General features: G+C 43.0%; 1 protein-coding gene across 3 annotated transcripts in view; it reads left to right on the top strand.

The window, feature by feature from the left end:
* The window catches only part of LOC306931577 (CSC1-like protein 2), a 68,167-nt gene that overhangs the window by 40,268 nt on the left and 6,071 nt on the right, over positions 1–21,828 (top strand). For all 3 annotated transcript variants that reach the window (XM_079513002.1, XM_079513001.1, XM_079513000.1), the window contains 6 exons: positions 7,218–7,324; positions 10,076–10,162; positions 10,391–10,456; positions 11,841–12,003; positions 18,386–18,491; positions 20,611–20,778. In XM_079513002.1, coding sequence (XP_079369128.1) covers positions 7,218–7,324; positions 10,076–10,162; positions 10,391–10,456; positions 11,841–12,003; positions 18,386–18,491; positions 20,611–20,778 — 697 coding nt within the window. The remainder of the gene's footprint in view (positions 1–7,217; positions 7,325–10,075; positions 10,163–10,390; positions 10,457–11,840; positions 12,004–18,385; positions 18,492–20,610; positions 20,779–21,828) is intronic.

The raw sequence follows: 21,828 nt of genomic DNA, 5'->3' as shown, positions 1-21,828 counted from the left end.
ACCCAATACTAATATAATCCATTGGAAAATCTCTTTTATCAATTATTTTGATTTTTAGCCATATACTGACCCATTTAATATTAGATTCATTGCAAACAGGCCACTAGGGGGCGCTCCCAACTCGTTTGCGATGGTTTTTGAAAACCTTATAACCATACCTACCATCATACCAAAAATCTAAAACTTGTCACCAAGTGCACGATCTTGTTGATTTTGGACGAATTCAGACCCAGCTATACTGCAAATACATTGAGTTGTTGAGACCAGTCTATGACTAAATAGACTGGTAAATACATTGAGTTGTTGAGACCAGTCTATGACTAAATACATTGAGTTGTTGAGACCAGTCTATGACTAAATAGACTGGTACAAATACTTTGAGTTGTTGAGACCAGTCTATGACTAAATAGACTGGTAAATACATTGAGTTGTTGAGACCAGTCTATGACTAAATACATTGAGTTGTTGAGACCAGTCTATGACTAAATAGACTGGTAAATACTTTGAGTTGTTGAGACCAGTCTATGACTAAATACATTGAGTTGTTGAGACCAGTCTATGACTAAATAGACTGGTAAATACTTTGAGTTGTTGAGACCAGTCTATGACTAAATACATTGAGTTGTTGAGACCAGTCTATGACTAAATAGACTGGTAAATACATTGAGTTGTTGAGACCAGTCTATGACTAAATAGACTGGTAAATACATTGAGTTGTTGAGACCAGTCTATGACTAAATAGACTGGTAAATACATTGAGTTGTTGAGACCAGTCTATGACTAAATACATTGAGTTGTTGAGACCAGTCTATGACTAAATAGACTGGTAAATACATTGAGTTGTTGAGACCAGTCTATGACTAAATACATTGAGTTGTTGAGACCAGTCTATGACTAAATAGACTGGTAAATACATTGAGTTGTTGAGACCAGTCTATGACTAAATACATTGAGTTGTTGAGACCAGTCTATGACTAAATACATTGAGTTGTTGAGACCAGTCTATGACTAAATAGACTGGTAAATACATTGAGTTGTTGAGACCAGTCTATGACTAAATAGACTGGTAAATACATTGAGTTGTTGAGACCAGTCTATGACTAAATAGACTGGTAAAAATACATTGAGTTGAGGATTTTCTCACATCATGCAGAGAGGCCAGAGATTTTAACAATGTGCATGTGCTCAACTAATTTATTTTAAATTGGTAAAAAACAAAAATAGTTTTTTTTTAATAGCATTTCCACAGTAGAATGATGCAAGCATTGCAAGTAATGTGGCTCTGTTTGTTTGTTTGGAGGAGATACTGTAGTTTTTTACTCTCTACTGTAGTTTTTTACTCTCTTACTTTCTGCTGTAGTTACTGGGCGAGCGCTGGCGCTTTGGGCGTGGGGGGGTCAGATCAACATATGGAATGAATTCTGTACTGACCATATATGGAGCGTGTCTTGAGTGTACAGGGTTTGATGAGGTCAGTGTAGGAGCCAATATGGCCATTACTGTTTGGATCTACCATTCAGGGATGATGACGTCATTATGCCCAACAATCACAACCTCGCTGTTCAGCGTCTGCCCGGTGTGTGGAGACCTTTAATGTCAGATATACAAGCCATGTTTCACCAGGTCAGAGTGTCAGAAAAAGACATTGATTTTAGAATATAGAATGCTGTTGCATCTGTTTGGCGCTACCTCATCCTCCAGTTGCGCTAATTATGCACTTAGGAAAATTGCAGAGGATAACAAGGACTGTTTTCCTCCAATAGTGTCTGACACTGTCCATCATAACTTTTACGTGGATGATTGTTTGAAATCGTTACCATCAAAGGAAGAAGCAATGCAAAAGACCTAGCTAATATGCTTCAGAAAGGAGGATTTCATCTTTCAAAATGGATCGCACAGTGTTGACATCTATTGCAGAGGAGAAAAGATCTAAGACCACAAGAGATCTAGATTTGGATAAGGATGATTTGCCCATGGAACATGCTCTTTGGATAAGGATGATTTGCCCATGGAACATGCTCTTTGGATAAGGATGATTTGCCCATGGAACGTGCTCTTGGTCTGTACCGGTGTGTGGATAAGGATGATTTGCCCATGGAACGTGGAACGTGCTCTTGGTCTGTACTGGTGTCAGACCAAGAGCACTCGGGATGAAGAGGTGCCTCGGGATGAAGAGGTGCCTCGGGAGGAAGAGGTGCCTCAGGAGGAAGAGGTGCCTCGGGATGAAGAGGTGCCTCGGGATGAAGAGGTGCCTCGGGATGAAGAGGTGCCTCGGGATGAAGAGGTGCCTCGGGATGAAGAGGTGCCTCGGGATGAAGAGGTGCCTCGGGATGAAGAGGTGCCTCGGGATGAAGAGGTGCCTCAGGCAGCTTCAAGACAATGGCAGGAATGGTTGGCACTTGGCAGATCTTAACCCATTTAGGCCTGACCTCGAAATTAAAAATAAATCTTCTAAATCCTCTAGTTTTCTGAAATAAATATTTTCACGATTTTTCAAAAATAGCAGATCTACAAGCTCATAGCGCGCCACCGAGTGGCGCGCTACGAGCTTGTAGATCTGCTATTTTTCAATAGCTAAAGCATAACATAATGTTTAAAACACCAAAAGGGGTTCCCGCCCATAATGGGTTAAAAATAAGTGCCACACTGCATCAAGGATAAATAGTAAATACTCTGCCAGAAAGTGCACAATTGCATCATTTTTCAGATGCGAGTGAATATGGTTATGGCACCGTATCCTATCTTAGATTACCTTTCAAAACAGGAGTACAGGTTTCTTTTCTGTTAGGAAAGTCTAGAGTCGCTCCAATGAAACAAACTACGATTCCCAGACTTGAGCTCACCGCTGCTGTTGTAGCAGTTTGCGTTGACAAAATGCTGAAGAAAGAGCTTTCATTTCAGTTGAAACCATCATTTTTTTGGACAGACAGCATGACTGAGTACATCTCAAGTGAGACTACAAGGTTTCTCACCTTCGTAGCAAACCGAGTGGCTATCATTAGGGAAGCATCTCACAGTGGAGATACTTCAACTCAAAGACCAATCCCGCTGATGCTTCCAGAGGGTTGTCTGCAGATCGCTTTCTGACCTGTAAGAGATGGATCGAGGGCTCCGAGTTTCTTATAAAGGCAGAAGAGGAATGGCCAAAACTCACAGTGGAGCCCCACCCAATTGCTAATGATGACCCAAATGTCAAAAATAATGTCCATGTGAATGCCATATCTGTGAACGATTCAAAAAGTGCTACACAACAGTTGTTGTGTTACTTTTCAGATTGGACTAGACTAAGAGTCTCAGTAGCTTGGTGTCTCAAATTGAAAGACGCTCTGCTGAAACTTGCAAAATGCAGAAAGGAAATGCAAGCCTCTGATGATGTCGGTGACTGTGGAGGAAATACAGAACAAAATACAGAAAGCATTGTTATCAGATGGGCTAAAATGGAGCTTCAACACGCCTGCACGATCTCATCAAGGAGGAGTATGGGAGCGTCTTGTAAAGAAAGTGCTCTACTCTGTTCTCAGACAACAACTTATGGATGATGAAGGCTTGCATACCATCATGTGTGAAATTGATGCCATTTTGAATGAGCGGAGGATTTCAGATGATCCCAATGACTTTGAGGCGCTCAAGCCTAATCATCTGCTACTTTTGAAGAGGAAACCATTGCTGCCACCTGGACTTTTCAAGGAGGAAGATCAGTACACCAGAAAAAGATGGCGACAAGTTCAGTATATGGCAGACCTATTTTGGAAAAGGTGGTTGAAGGAATACCTCCCACTGTTACAAGAAAGACAAAAGTGGAACAAAGAAAAGAGAAGCTTCGCTGTTGGTGACTTAGTTATCATTCATTATGGATCCCAGTTATCATTCATTATGGATCCCAGTTATCATTCATTATGGATCCCAGTTATCATTCATTATGGATCCCACTGCACCGAGAGGTTCATTATGGATCCCACTGCCCCGAGAGGTTCATTATGGATCCCACTGCCCCGAGAGGTTCATTATGGATCCCACTGCACCTAGAGGTTCATTATGGATCCCACTGCACCGAGAGGTTCATTATGGATCCCACTGCACTGAGAGGTTCATTATGGATCCCACTGCACCGAGAGGTTCATTATGGATCCCACTGCACTGAGAGGTTCATTATGGATCCCACTGCACTGAGAGGTTCATTATGGATCCCACTGCACCTAGAGGTTCATTATGGATCCCACTGCACCTAGAGGTTCATTATGGATCCCACTGCACCGAGAGGTTCATTATGGATCCCACTGCACCGAGAGGTTCATTATGGATCCCACTGCACCGAGAGAGGTTCATTATGGATCCCACTGCACCTAGAGGTTCATTATGGATCCCACTGCACCGAGAGAGGTTCATTATGGATCCCACTGCACCTAGAGGTTCATTATGGATCCCACTGCACCGAGAGGTTCATTATGGATCCCACTGCACCTAGAGGTTCATTATGGATCCCACTGCACCGAGAGGTTCATTATGGATCCCACTGCACCGAGAGAGGTTCATTATGGATCCCACTGCACCTAGAGGTTCATTATGGATCCCACTGCACCTAGAGGTTCATTATGGATCCCACTGCACCGAGAGGTTCATTATGGATCCCACTGCACCGAGAGAGGTTCATTATGGATCCCACTGCACCGAGAGAGGTTCATTATGGATCCCACTGCACCGAGAGAGGTTCATTATGGATCCCACTGCACCGAGAGAGGTTCATTATGGATCCCACTGCACCGAGAGAGGTTCATTATGGATCCCACTGCACCTAGAGGTTCATTATGGATCCCACTGCACCTAGAGGTTCATTATGGATCCCACTGCACCGAGAGGTTCATTATGGATCCCACTGCACCTAGAGGTTCATTATGGATCCCACTGCACCGAGAGGTTCATTATGGATCCCACTGCACCTAGAGGTTCATTATGGATCCCACTGCACCGAGAGAGGTTCATTATGGATCCCACTGCCCCGAGAGGTTCATTATGGATCCCACTGCACCGAGAGGTTCATTATGGATCCCACTGCACCGAGAGGTTCATTATGGATCCCACTGCACCGAGAGGTTCATTATGGATCCCACTGCCCCGAGAGGTTCATTATGGATCCCACTGCACCTAGAGGTTCATTATGGATCCCACTGCACCTAGAGGTTCATTATGGATCCCACTGCACCGAGAGGTTCATTATGGATCCCACTGCACCTAGAGGTTCATTATGGATCCCACTGCACCTAGAGGTTCATTATGGATCCCACTGCACCGAGAGGTTCATTATGGATCCCACTGCACCTAGAGGTTCATTATGGATCCCACTGCACCTAGAGGTTCATTATGGATCCCACTGCACCGAGAGGTTCATTATGGATCCCACTGCACCTAGAGGTTCATTATGGATCCCACTGCACCTAGAGGTTCATTATGGATCCCACTGCACCGAGAGGTTCATGGCTGATGGGGAAAGATCATTGACACTCATCCGGACAGGAGAGATCTGGTGCGATCCGTGAAGCTTAAGACGAGGACTGGACAGTTGGACAGACCCATCAACAAGATCTGTCTACTGCAAGAAGCTGCAGAGGTTGCAGACAACACCACAACAGTCTAAAGTTCACTTTAGTATTGGCTCCATAGACATTTGTTTTGTTTTTTGTAATTGTTTATCACAATTAAGGGGCCGGTGTGTAGGAGCCAATATGGGTGTTTTGATTTCTTTATGATTAGTATTACTTATATGGTGGTGGTGTTGTTGCACCGCCAGGCCACTAGAGGGCAGTTGACTCATTGGTGGTGGGCTGGGCACCGTCACCTACCCATTGATAGAATTGACTGGCGTGTTTTGGACCGCTAGACACGACGCACGGGTGAATCTGGGGTTTATTATTATGTTTATGAAAACGAGTGCTGCTGCTGCTTCAAGGAACCAGGCTGGAGGCGAGGCGAGGCGAGCGCGTCCAGAAATACTTTTTGGTGAGTCCAAACACCACCGTGACTCAACTGAACGAGGCATTGGGCCAAATTTAGTTTAGCCACAACAGTCTGATCAACAACAGAACAGGTCAGCTGAGCTCCATACAGTATATGAAGATATAAGGGTGGCAGTGGGGGTCTTTTTTTTTTTTTTTTACTATTTTTGCAACCCAGTTTTTTCACCCAGTGCCAATTATCTAATGTAATCCTGGGCGCTACACTTCCTCTGCCAACCTGGGGGGGCAGCGGACTGACTTCATGCCTCCTTCCATGCATGAGGAGTCCAAGCTGCTTCTTTTCACCTGACAGGGGGGAATTTCCCTGGCCGGACGTAGCGCGTGGAAGGAACACGTTATTCCGACCAGTTCCTTTCCCCTCCATCAGGCGCCCCGGCTGGCCAGGGGGAGGCAGTTTAGAGACCAGGATTACTGCATGTTTTTTGTGAGGGTACCTACCCTAGAGGACACAGGAGAACATGCAAACTCCACACAGAAAGGCCCTTTCGCCAGCAGTGGGGGGTCTTGAGTGTACAGGGTTTGATGAGGGCCCAGGTAGGGCCGGTCCTTAATTTTGGGGCCTGTTGAGAACTCTACTAATAACTTTGGGGCAGGCCTGTCTAGAGTTTGAATGGACCGGTATCAGTCAAAAGGGAGACATCGAAGAGGAAGGACGGGTGGTGAAGGATCAACATATATAATGTCAGGACAGGTCAGCTCCATATATGGAGATCTAAGGGTTTGAGGTCAGATTCAGAGTTGCTGGCCGCCTCCATGCAGGTCTAGGTGTCTTCTCCATGTATGGCTATGCTATCCAGGGTTTGATGAGGTCAGTGTTGTGATCTTCATATATGGAGACGGACATATATGGTGGTGTGACGTGTCACGAGGCGTAACCATATATGGAGGCGTGACACTGACGGGAAATGCAGGTTTTTCATAGTAAACTGCGACCTACAGTCGGGCTCCAACACTACCTGTTTTTAAAACACATCTTAAAACTCATTTCTATTCCCTGGCTTTTAAACCGTGAATAATGTGTACTGTGAGTGTTTGATTTTATTGTATATGTTTTTATTACTGCTTTGCCTAATTGTACAGCACTTTGGTCAACTTTGTTGTTTTAAATGTGCTCTATAAATAAGATTGGATTGGATTGGATTGGCAATAACCACAGAATGATTCTTAAAATGTATCTTGTCACTTCTTTATGTCTCTGTCCTCCAGAATCCAATCATCACCCAGTTCTTCCCTACCCTCCTCCTGTGGGCCTTCTCCGCCCTGCTCCCCACCATCGTATACTACTCTTCATTCTTTGAGGCCCACTGGACACGGTAGGTCCCTCAGCAACGCTGTTGTTTTTGGCAGAACATTTTGATTTTAGTCTTTTGAATAGTTTTCATTTAGTTTTAGTCACATTTTAGTAGGCATGTAACGATATATCGTATATCGATATATCGATATTAATCCCGACGATATGAATCGATTCATTGAAATTAAAAAATCGACATTCCATCATATTCAAGTGCTTTTGGAGAGAAATGATAGTCACTTTCAGTAGTAGAGGCCTGTAGAGGGGAGCTGTGTGTGTCTGTGCCCAGGTGATGATGGTCGTTGATGCTCATCAAGGAAGGCAATTATGTTTCTGCACTGTCAAAAGTAATGCTACTTTTTTGCAATGTAGTTAAATAAAAAATCTCAGGGGGGAAGATAAATTATATAAAATTAAAAAACGGTAATTTTTCTTTAAAATATTTGTTTTAATATCGTGAAAAATCGTATCGTGAACCTCATATCGTGATACGAATCGTATCGTGAGTTGGGTGAATCGTTACATGCCTACATTTTAGTCACCTGGAATGTTTTAGTGTTGGTCTAGATTTAGTCGACTAAAATGTATTTTGGCGGGCCTTGATGCCATCGTAATGACTGATTTGAAAATTGAGCTTGTAGATCTGCTATTTTCAGCATGCAACCAAGTGTAGAATGACTTCTCTTGTCCACTAGTCCACTATTATTGTCAATACATTTTAAGTCTTAGTTTAAGTCATCAAAGCTTAGTTTTCATTTAGTTTCCATTTAGTTTTCGTCAGTGAAAAAAGGTAGTCGACGAAAAAATGTCGTCTTAGTTTTAGTCGACAAAAACACTGCTCAACAACAGTTGGCGTTGCACTCGTTGGTTCACACAATACAACACATTCTCAGTTATGCTCTGTGTGTTTTCACCTAATATAACCACTTCAACCCTTCCTACTTGACTGGGATCCCACAGGACTCTACACTAACCACTTCAACCCTTCCTACTTGACTGGGATCCCACAGGACTCTACACTAACCACTTCAACCCTTCCTACTTGACTGGGATCCCACAGGACTCTACACTAACCACTTCAACCCTTCCTACTTGACTGGGATCCCACAGGACTCTACACTTGGTCCGCTTCTTTAGTTGACTGGGATCCCACAGGACTCTACACTTGGTCCTTCCTACTTAGTTGACTGGGATCCCACAGGACTCTACACTTGGTCCGCTTCTTTTAGTTGACTGGGATCCCACAGGACTCTACACTTGGTCCTTCCTACTTAGTTGACTGGGATCCCACAGGACTCTACACTTGGTCCGCTTCTTTAGTTGACTGGGATCCCACAGGACTCTACACTTGGTCCGCTTCTTTAGTTGACTGGGATCCCACAGGACTCTACACTTGGTCCTTCCTACTTAGTTGACTGGGATCCCACAGGACTCTACACTTGGTCCGCTTCTTTTAGTTGACTGGGATCCCACAGGACTCTACACTTGGTCCTTCCTACTTAGTTGACTGGGATCCCACAGGACTCTACACTTGGTCCGCTTCTTTAGTTGACTGGGATCCCACAGGACTCTACACTTGGTCCGCTTCTTTAGTTGACTGGGATCCCACAGGACTCTACACTTGGTCCGCTTCTTTAGTTGACTGGGATCCCACAGGACTCTACACTTGGTCCGCTTCTTTTAGTTGACTGGGATCCCACAGGACTCTACACTTGGTCCGCTTCTTTTAGTTGACTGGGATCCCACAGGACTCTACACTTGGTCCGCTTCTTTTTCGCCCTCTACATCAGGGGTTCTCAACCCGTGGGTCGCGACCCCTTGAGGGGTCGCCAAATTATTTTGGGGGGTCCCCAAATTATTTTCAAAAAAGAAAAAAAAGTTTTTTGTTTTTTTTTTGCAACTGAATGGCTGTAAAGTGGAAATGAAGAATTTACATATAGTACACATAGTACATGCATACACCTTCCCTAATGATGATGGTTTCAGTATTTATTTATGGTGTATTGTCTCTATTATTAAGGTTATTGTAGCAGTCAATTTATATTGGGGGTCGGGAGGGGGCGGGGCGGGGGTCCCCAGACGTTGCCAAAGCATTTCCGGGGGTCCCCGGCCAAAAACGTTGAGAACCCCTGACCTAAGTCAGTGGTTCCCAAGCCTTTTCGTGTCAAGGACCCCCAAATCAACATTTATTAGGCCACGGACCCCCCCCCCCCCCCCCCCATTTGGAAACATATGCCAGTGACCTCGATAAGGGAGGATATTTACAGCTCTAGCAGTGATTCCAAAACATATTAATTTCATGGACACCCAGTTTCACACGCATTATGCTACGGACCCCCGATTTAATGGCATTTCTATCTCATGGTACCCCAATTTATATTGTAAAACCACTGTTAATTTAACTCTGAGAGTGTACAAATGGAACCAAATGGACCCGTTAGGGTCCATTTGGTTCCATTTGTACACTCTCCGAGTTACAGAACCATAAGGGTCCATTTGGTTCCTTATATATCTCTAATTGAGCTAGGTACCCCCTGGAACTCCCTCAAGTACCCCTAGGGTTCCCCGGACCCCACTTTGGGAACCCGTGCTCTACATTGCTGTACATATCTTATTATCTTTACCGAAAATGGGCATCGCAACGCTATGTGTTGTAGTTTGTAATGTGGTAGATCTGCTATTTTTGCTGAATGTTCACCCCAGAATATGTGGTTAATATTTGTGTGCCCAAGTGTATAATAAGGAATATATATATATTTTTCCTGTTTTCCAGGTCAGGGGAGAACAGGACAACCATGCACAAATGCTACACTTTCTTAATCTTCATGGTCCTTTTGCTGCCCTCCCTGGGACTCAGCAGGTACTGCATGTCTCTGCTCACAGCTGTGTTAATAATACCAACAGTCTACATACAGTAAGAGCATCTGTCGGCTTGGTTTGGCGTCGGCATAAAGCTAAGTTATAGTTTGTTGACCGACCACTGTGTTGTTTGACAAAAGCCTGGTGCAATTAAATGTAACTTGATCCTTAGTGAAAGTATTTTTTGTGCAATTAGTTAATGAAATGTTTTCTTCCCCCTCCTTTACAGTCTGGATGTGTTCTTCCGTTGGCTTTTTGACAAGAGTTTCCTGGCAGACGCTGCAGTGAGATTTGAGTAAGTAGCAGCCGACCATATGACCACCAGAGCACTGTACAGAACACCGTACAACTGACCATATGACCACCAGAGCACTGTACAGAACACCGTACAACTGACCATATGACCACCAGAGCACTGTACAGAACACCGTACAACTGACCATATGACCACCAGAGCACTGTACAGACCATATGACCACCAGAGCACTGTACAGACCATATGACCACCAGAGCACTGTACAGACCATATGACCACCAGAGCACTGTACAGAACACCGTACAACTGACCATATGACCACCAGAGCACTGTACAGAACACCGTACAACTGACCATATGACCACCAGAGCACTGTACAGAACACCGTACAACTGACCATATGACCACCAGAGCACTGTACAGATTTTCAGACAGGGCATTAGTCCGACATTCATCCGCATGTCGGACTAGCGTCTGCTCCCGTGCTTGCGGTTATGGTTAGGTTAGGAGATGAGGTGGGTTGTCATTTGTTGGACCAAAGACGTCTGAAACCCCGTCGGCAGTGCTCGTACTGCGTTTTTTTGGTGGTACGAGATTTCTCGTACCACCAGAAGGCTTGTCTCGTATCGGAGAAGGTACCACAGGTTGAGAATCCCTGCTCTATACAGTATTATTAGCATTATTTCCCAGGGGGCCATACTGACTTGGATAAAGCGAGTGACAGCCCACACGTTGGATTTTTTTTTTTTTTTTTTTACAGCTGTACTTTATTACTCGCATTATCAAACATATCTTTATTATACTAGCCCCTGTCACAATAAGAAGGAATGTGACAGGGGCAGGTATATGTACTCAAATGGTACATCATTAATTGGTGTTTTTCTTTTGTAGATGTGTGTTCCTTCAGTGACATCATTCTCCTCTCTCTGCTGTAGATGTGTGTTCCTTCAGTGACATCATTCTCCTCTCTCTGCTGTAGATGTGTGTTCCTTCAGTGACATAATTCTTTCTCTCTCTGCTGTAGATGTGTGTTCCTTCAGTGACATCATTCTTTCTCTCTCTGCTGTAGATGTGTGTTCCTTCAGTGACATCATTCTTTCTCTCTCTGCTGTAGATGTGTGTTCCTTCAGTGACATCATTCTCCTCTCTCTGCTGTAGATGTGTGTTCCTTCAGTGACATCATTCTTTCTCTCTCTGCTGTAGATGTGTGTTCCTTCAGTGACATCATTCTCCTCTCTCTGCTGTAGATGTGTGTTCCTTCAGTGACATCATTCTCCTCTCTCTGCTGTAGATGTGTGTTCCTTCAGTGACATCATTCTCCTCTCTCTGCTGTAGATGTGTGTTCCTTCAGTGACATCATTCTCCTCTCTCTGCTGTAGATGTGTGTTCCTTCAGTGACATCATTCTCCTCTCTCTGCTGTAGATGTGTGTTCCTTCCCGACAACGGAGCGTTCTTTGTGAACTACGTCATCGCTTCAGCCTTCATCGGTAACGCCATGGACCTGCTGAGGATCCCCGGGCTGCTCATGTATATGATCCGCCTTACGCTGGCCCGCTCCGCCGCCGAGCGCAGGAACGTCAAGAGGGTCAGTGCGTCGTCCTGTCCTCTTCTTGACCAGTTGAAATAATAATAATAATACATTTTATTTATAAGGTGCCTTTCAGGGCACTCAAGGTCGCCGTACAACAAGTTAAAAAACAGTTGACACAAAACACAGTTAAAAGCAAAAGCAGACGATAAAGTATAGCTTGCAGCAGAAAACACAGATCAATCATAGGCCTGCCTAAACAGGTGGGTTTTGAGGTGGGTTTGAAATGAGGTGATTGAGTCCATGTTTCTTATATCAGGGGGGAGGGAGTTCCAGAGGTGAGGGGCAGGGCGGCTGAAAGCTCTTGACCCCATGGTGGACAAATGAGAGCATATTAACCCATTGATGCCTGAGGCCGAATCTGGGAACGCCTTCTAGGGCCTGACCTAAGATTTCTAAAAACCTTCAAATTCTGATTAATTATCTTTTAAATAGTTATGTTGCTACATGTATAGCAATAGCTGATGAGACGCAGAGAGCGCGCCGGCATCAAGGGTAGAACAACGTATACGTTGCATCAGGCATCAATGGGTTAACGTGTCTTGGAATAGGATTCCTGCACTGGGAATATCTAGAAAAAAAAGAAACAACCCTCCATTCTAATGTTACTGTACGTTACATTACATGACCAACCTGATAACAACCCTCCATTCTAATGTTACTGTACGTTACATTACATGACCAACCTGATAACAACCCTCCATTCTAATGTTACTGTACGTTACATTACATGACCAACCTGATAACAACCCTCCATTCTAATGTTACTGTACGTTACATTACATGACCAACCTGATAACAACCCTCCATTCTAATGTTACTGTACGTTACATTACATGACCAACCTGAGAACAACCCTCCATTCTAATGTTACTGTACGTTACATTACATGACCAACCTGATAACAAGACCCTCCATTCTAATGTTACTGTACGTTACATTACATGACCAACCTGATAACAAGACCCTCCATTCTAATGTTACTGTACGTTACATTACATGACCAACCTGATAACAACCCTCCATTCTAATGTTACTGTACGTTACATTACATGACCAACCTGAGAACAACCCTCCATTCTAATGTTACTGTACGTTACATTACATGACCAACCTGATAACAACCCTCCATTCTAATGTTACTGTACGTTACATTACATGACCAACCTGATAACAACCCTCCATTCTAATGTTACTGTACGTTACATTACATGACCAACCTGATAACAACCCTCCATTCTAATGTTACTGTACGTTACATTACATGACCAACCTGATTACAACCCTCCATTCTAATGTTACTGTACGTTACATTACATGACCAACCTGATAACAAGACCCTCCATTCTAATGTTACTGTACGTTGCATTACATGACCAACCTGATAACAACCCTCCATTCTAATGTTACTGTACGTTACATTACATGACCAACCTGTTAACAACCCTCCATTCTAATGTTACTGTACGTTACATTACATGACCAACCTGAGAACAACCCTCCATTCTAATGTTACTGTACGTTACATTACATGACCAACCTGTTAACAACCCTCCATTCTAATGTTACTGTACGTTACATTACATGACCAACCTGATAACAACCCTCCATTCTAATGTTACTGTACGTTACATTACATGACCAACCTGATAACAACCCTCCATTCTAATGTTACTGTACGTTACATTACATGACCAACCTGATAACAACCCTCCATTCTAATGTTACTGTACGTTACATTACATGACCAACCTGATAACAACCCTCCATTCTAATGTTACTGTACGTTACATTACATGACCAACCTGATAACAACCCTCCATTCTAATGTTACTGTACGTTACATTACATGACCAACCTGATAACAACCCTCCATTCTAATGTTACTGTACGTTACATTACATGACCAACCTGATAACAACCCTCCATTCTAATGTTACTGTACGTTACATTACATGACCAACCTGATTACAACCCTCCATTCTAATGTTACTGTACGTTACATTACATGACCAACCTGATAACAAGACCCTCCATTCTAATGTTACTGTACGTTGCATTACATGACCAACCTGATAACAACCCTCCATTCTAATGTTACTGTACGTTACATTACATGACCAACCTGAGAACAACCCTCCATTCTAATGTTACTGTACGTTACATTACATGACCAACCTGATAACAACCCTCCATTCTAATGTTACTGTACGTTACATTACATGACCAACCTGAGAACAACCCTCCATTCTAATGTTACTGTACGTTACATTACATGACCAACCTGATAACAACCCTCCATTCTAATGTTACTGTACGTTACATTACATGACCAACCTGTTAACAACCCTCCATTCTAATGTTACTGTACGTTACATTACATGACCAACCTGATAACAACCCTCCATTCTAATGTTACTGTACGTTACATTACATGACCAACCTGTTAACAACCCTCCATTCTAATGTTACTGTACGTTACATTACATGACCAACCTGTTAACAACCCTCCATTCTAATGTTACTGTACGTTACATTACATGACCAACCTGATAACAACCCTCCATTCTAATGTTACTGTACGTTACATTACATGACCAACCTGTTAACAACCCTCCATTCTAATGTTACTGTACGTTACATTACATGACCAACCTGTTAACAACCCTCCATTCTAATGTTACTGTACGTTACATTACATGACCAACCTGATAACAACCCTCCATTCTAATGTTACTGTACGTTACATTACATGACCAACCTGAGAACAACCCTCCATTCTAATGTTACTGTACGTTACATTACATGACCAACCTGATAACAACCCTCCATTCTAATGTTACTGTACGTTACATTACATGACCAACCTGATAACAACCCTCCATTCTAATGTTACTGTACTGTACATTACATGACCAACCTGATAACAACCCTCCATTCTAATGTTACTGTACGTTACATTACATGACCAACCTGATAACAACCCTCCATTCTAATGTTACTGTACGTTACATTACATGACCAACCTGATAACAACCCTCCATTCTAATGTTACTGTACGTTACATTACATGACCAACCTGAGAACAACCCTCCATTCTAATGTTACTGTACGTTACATTACATGACCAACCTGATTACAACCCTCCATTCTAATGTTACTGTACGTTACATTACATGACCAACCTGATAACAACCCTCCATTCTAATGTTACTGTACGTTACATTACATGACCAACCTGATAACAACCCTCCATTCTAATGTTACTGTACGTTACATTACATGACCAACCTGATAACAACCCTCCATTCTAATGTTACTGTACGTTACATTACATGACCAACCTGATAACAACCCTCCATTCTAATGTTACTGTACGTTACATTACATGACCAACCTGATAACAACCCTCCATTCTAATGTTACTGTACGTTACATTACATGACCAACCTGATAACAACCCTCCATTCTAATGTTACTGTACGTTACATTACATGACCAACCTGATAACAACCCTCCATTCTAATGTTACTGTACGTTACATTACATGACCAACCTGTTAACAACCCTCCATTCTAATGTTACTGTACGTTACATTACATGACCAACCTGATAACAACCCTCCATTCTAATGTTACTGTACGTTGCATTACATGACCAACCTGATAACAACCCTCCATTCTAATGTTACTGTACGTTACATTACATGACCAACCTGATAACAACCCTCCATTCTAATGTTACTGTACGTTACATTACATGACCAACCTGATAACAACCCTCCATTCTAATGTTACTGTACGTTACATTACATGACCAACCTGATAACAACCCTCCATTCTAATGTTACTGTACGTTACATTACATGACCAACCTGATAACAACCCTCCATTCTAATGTTACTGTACGTTACATTACATGACCAACCTGTTAACAACCCTCCATTCTAATGTTACTGTACGTTACATTACATGACCAACCTGATAACAACCCTCCATTCTAATGTTACTGTACGTTACATTACATGACCAACCTGTTAACAACCCTCCATTCTAATGTTACTGTACGTTACATTACATGACCAACCTGATAACAACCCTCCATTCTAATGTTACTGTACGTTACATTACATGACCAACCTGATAACAACCCTCCATTCTAATGTTACTGTACTGTACATTACATGACCAACCTGATAACAACCCTCCATTCTAATGTTACTGTACGTTACATTACATGACCAACCTGATAACAACCCTCCATTCTAATGTTACTGTACGTTACATTACATGACCAACCTGATAACAACCCTCCATTCTAATGTTACTGTACGTTACATTACATGACCAACCTGAGAACAACCCTCCATTCTAATGTTACTGTACGTTACATTACATGACCAACCTGATTACAACCCTCCATTCTAATGTTACTGTACGTTACATTACATGACCAACCTGATAACAACCCTCCATTCTAATGTTACTGTACGTTACATTACATGACCAACCTGATAACAACCCTCCATTCTAATGTTACTGTACGTTACATTACATGACCAACCTGATAACAACCCTCCATTCTAATGTTACTGTACGTTACATTACATGACCAACCTGATAACAACCCTCCATTCTAATGTTACTGTACGTTACATTACATGACCAACCTGAGAACAACCCTCCATTCTAATGTTACTGTACGTTACATTACATGACCAACCTGTTAACAACCCTCCATTCTAATGTTACTGTACGTTACATTACATGACCAACCTGTTAACAACCCTCCATTCTAATGTTACTGTACGTTACATTACATGACCAACCTGATAACAAGACAAGCCTTGGTTGTAAAATGTGATTTATTCAGAGGACATGTTTTGAAGGTGCTACACTGAAGATATTATAATATACATATACTGCATATTAAAACTAATAAACTATATATACTAGCCCTTAACCATTGTAAGATATACCCCCCCCCCCCCCTCCCCTTGTGGCAGTGGGGGGGGGGGGGGGTACTGCGCCCTGGGTGCGTTTTCGCATTTTTTAATTCACTAATAAATTCATTATTCATTTATAATTTGTTAAATTGGCAAAAGGGCTTCGTTAAGACCTCCATATTATTATGGTCAATGCCTGTGTGAAAAGTGGGAGTGGGAGATTGGTGCAGGCGGTGAGGAGATACGGCGGCGTTTCTGACAGACAGACAGACACTCAGACATTCAGACATTCAGACATTGACTGAATTATAGTATGAGATATATGAGATATATACATATATATATATGTGTACTGTATATAATGTCTCTCTGTCTGCCTCTCTTTCTCTCTCTCATATATCTGTCAGATAAATGTTTAATGACAGCAAGAGCATGCCATGACCTATAATATCAGTTATGTTTAGGTATTCATTGGTGTGGTTTTTGATTTCATAGTTATGTTTAGGTGTGGGTTTGGTGGTGTTTTTAATTTCATTTAAGGTTAATAATCACTGATAAGCCATGTGTTTGGTCAGGTGTGGTTTAATTAATTTAGTTCAGGTTAATCACTGTTAAGGTATTAAGGTGTGGCTCTAACATTTTCATCTTGCTGGTCATTAAGTTCACATGCTTATTTATTTGCAATTTAGTGATCGTAAGGGCCGATTCATACTCCTATTTTACCGCTGTTTCAGTGCTGTAGTGCCGAAATGATTTCGGCTCATCAGGAATTTTCAGTAGCACCGAAGAGCCGACTTTAGGACGGTCCCCCCCCCCCCCCCCCTCCCCCCCCCCGAACCTCAAATGACGTCACATTGTAGGCTCTACAGAGCCGACTTTAGGACGGTCCCCGCCCCCCCGAACCTCAAATGACGTCACATTGTAGGCTCTACAGAGCCGACTTTAGGACGGTACCCCGCTCCCCCGAACCTCAAATGACGTCACATTGTAGGCTCTACAGCGCCGACTTTAGGACGGTACCCGCCCCCCGAACCTCAAATGACGTCACATTGTAGGCTCTACAGAGCCGACTTTAGGACGGTACCCGCCCCCCCGAACCTCAAATGACGTCACATTGTAGGCTCTACAGAGCCGACTTTAGGACGGTACCCGCCCCCCCCGAACCTCAAATGACGTCACATTGTAGGCTCTACAGAGCCGACTTTAGGACGGTACCCGCCCCCCCGAACCTCAAATGACGTCACATTGTAGGCTCTACAGAGCCGAACCCACTTTTATTCGGCTCTAAAATAGGAGTATGAATCGGCCCTAAGTCACCACCTTTTTTTTTGGTGACCAGATTTATACATACAGTAACAGTAGCAACGAAGACAACTGAAATCATGCTGCTTCCAGTCCAATATCATCTCATAACCCGTCAATTTGTCCCCGCAGCACCAAGCCTTTGAGTTCCAGTTTGGGGCAGCCTACGCCTGGATGATGTGTGTCTTTACCGTAGTTATGACCTACAGCATTACCTGCCCGATCATCGTTCCTTTTGGTGAGTGAACATCTGCGACAATGTGTCGCTTCAAACCACTTATGTCCTATTTTATACTTTTGTCATACAGCGGTGTCACACAAACATTTTGAGAATAACTTATCTACAAATGGTGGAATGCGTCGTGAGCTATTTTCCCTTTTTTTTTTTAAATCTTTTTTTTGTGTGAAAATAAATATAAAATGTCATCACGTGGCCAAAATAGGGTCACCAGTTTGAAAGTGTTTAAAAGGGCCTAATGTGAGAAGATGACGTCATGGGAGGGTTTCTGTTCCCTCTATGCTGAAGCTTACCAACAGGTGTAATATAGCCTGGGCAGCATTCCTTTCTGTTCCCTCTATGCTGAAGCTTACCAACAGGTGTAATATAGCCTGGGCAGCATTCCTTTCTGTTCCCTCTATGCTGAAGCTTACCAACAGGTGTAATATAGCCTGTTCCCTCTATGCTGAAGCTTACCAACAGGTGTAATATAGCCTGGGCAGCATTCCTTTCTGTTCCCTCTATGCTGAAGCTTACCAACAGGTGTAATATAGCCTGTTCCCTCTATGCTGAAGCTTACCAACAGGTGTAATATAGCCTGTTCCCTCTATGCTGAAGCTTACCAACAGGTGTAATATAGCCTGTTCCCTCTATGCTGAAGCTTACCAACAGGTGTAATATAGCCTGTTCCATCTATGCTGAAGCTTACCAACAGGTGTAATATAGCCTGTTCCCTCTATGCTGAAGCTTACCAACAGGTGTAATATAGCCTGTTCCCTCTATGCTGAAGCTTACCAACAGGTGTAATATAGCCTGTTCCCTCTATGCTGAAGCTTACCAACAGGTGTAATATAGCCTGTTCCCTCTATGCTGAAGCTTACCAACAGGTGTAATATAGCCTGTTCCCTCTATGCTGAAGCTTACCAACAGGTGTAATATATTCTGGGCAGCATTCCTTTTCGGGTTCATGATCCGGTCGGGAGCGGATGATATCGTTACGTCATGTTGTGGTCATTGTTTTGTAGTCATCAGGATGATATTGTTACGCCATGTTGTGGTCATTGTTTTGTAGTCATCAGGATGATATTGTTACGTCATGTTGTGGTCATTGTTTTGTAGTCATCAGGATGATATCGTTACGTCATGTTGTAGTCATTGTTTTGTAGTCATCAGGATGATATCGTTACGTCATGTTGTGGTCATTGTTTTGTAGTCATCAGGATGATATCGTTACGTCATGTTGTGGTCATTGTTTTGTAGTCATCAGGATGATATCGTTACGTCATGTTGTGGTCATTGTTTTGTAGTCATCAGGATGATATCGTTACGTCATGTTGTGGTCATTGTTTTGTAGTCATCAGGATGATATCGTTACGTCATGTTGTAGTCATTGTTTTGTAGTCATCAGGATGATATCGTTACGTCATGTTGTGGTCATTGTTTTGTAGTCATCAGGATGATATTGTTACGTCATGTTGTGGTCATTGTTTTGTAGTCATCAGGATGATATTGTTACGTCATGTTGTGGTCATTGTTTTGTAGTCATCAGGATGATATCGTTACGTCATGTTGTGGTCATTGTTTTGTAGTCATCAGGATGATATCGTTACGTCATTGTTTTGTAGTCATCAGGATGATATGGTTACGTCATGTTGTGGTCATTGTTTTGTAGTCATCAGGATGATATGGTTACGTCATGTTGTGGTCATTGTTTTGTAGTCATCAGGCCGGAACCCTCCAAACCAGGACATCCTTTCCCTCAAACCAGAAGAATAATACCTTCCCAATAAAAGCGTGACTCGCACTACGCCACATCAAGGCTTTTATTGTGAAGGTGTTATTCTTCCGGTTTGAGGGAAAGGATGTCCTGGTTTGGAGGGTTCTGGTTTGGAGGGTTCTGGTTTGGAGGGTTCTGGTTTGGAGGGTTCTGGTTTGGAGGGTTCTGGTTTGGAGGGTTCTGGTTTGGAGGGTTCCTGGCCTGATGACTACAAAACAATGAACATGACGATATCATCCGCTCCCGACCGGATCACACGGCAATTTAGTAGCGTAAGGTGGAAAGCCTGTGGTGACGCGATGTTAGGTGTAATAGGATTAGGTCCTCTGAATGACCACGCTGCTCCCTTTCTCCCCTGCCCAGGACTGATGTACATGCTGCTGAAGCACCTCGCCGACAGGTACAACATGTACTACGCCTACCTGCCTTCCAAACTGGACAAAAAGATCCACTCTGGCGCTGTCAACCAAGTGGTGGCGGCTCCCATTCTCTGTCTCTTCTGGCTGCTTTTCTTCTCCACCGTTCGCACGGGTAAGGAAAGGGCTCCATCTACTGGCCACTCAATGTCCTAACGCAGCATATCCCTAACAGTTGTCGTCTGTCTCTGATGAGGTTACAATTAAACTTTGTTAAGATGCTTTGTGTTGCAAAACACCAAAGACTGTAATGATAATATAACATTAATCAAATTAAAAATAAATCTTGATATTTTTCTATAAGACCTTCAAGAATTTGTCGGTTTTCCTTGTGAAACTGTGATTAGTAGGAACTTAAAAGTACACTATGTTCCATTCCATTGATCTAAGCTGGAACAAAATGATTTGATTCACCATTAAAATACACATGCTCTGAAAATGCACGCCGACCACCAACCAATCTGACCATTTAACACGCCGACCGAAAGGCCAGCTGTGTTAACCCATTTTGACCTGAGATCAGATTCTAAAAATGTCTTCTACATCCTGACAGTTTTCTGAAAAAGCTATGTTTCTATGTCAGTCGTTCTTCTTCGAAATAGCAGACCTACAAGCTCCTATGAGCTTGTAGGTCTGCTATTTTTCAATAGCTAAAGCATAACATAATGCTAACACCAAAAGGGGTTCCCGCCCAGAATAGGTTAAGTGGCCACGAATGCTTTGGAGGTTTTCAAGTGGGCCCCTGATCCATCAAACGTTGAGCAGGTGAAGTTAGAAAGGGTGACAAAATGTTAACCGATTAAAGGCTCATACATAGTCTGGATTTTCGGTGGTGAGGTGACCACCGAACTACAACATGACGTCACTGAGGTGACCACCGAACTACAACATGACGTCACTGAGGTGACCACCGAACTACAACATGACGTCACTGAGGTGACCACCGAACTACAACATGACGTCACTGAGGTGACCACCGAACTACAACATGACGTCACTGAGGTGACCACCGAACTACAACATGACGTCACTGAGGTGACCACCGAACTACAACATGACGTCACTGAGGTGACCACCGAACTACAACATGACGTCACTGAGGTGACCACCGAACTACAACATGACGTCACTGAGGTGACCACCGAACTACAACATGACGTCACTG

The sequence above is a fragment of the Electrona antarctica genome, assembly GCF_951216825.1.
Source record: "Electrona antarctica genome assembly, chromosome: 10".
In the NCBI taxonomy this organism is placed as follows: Eukaryota; Metazoa; Chordata; class Actinopteri; order Myctophiformes; family Myctophidae; genus Electrona; species Electrona antarctica.
This window is presented reverse-complemented; position numbering and strand designations above follow the sequence as displayed.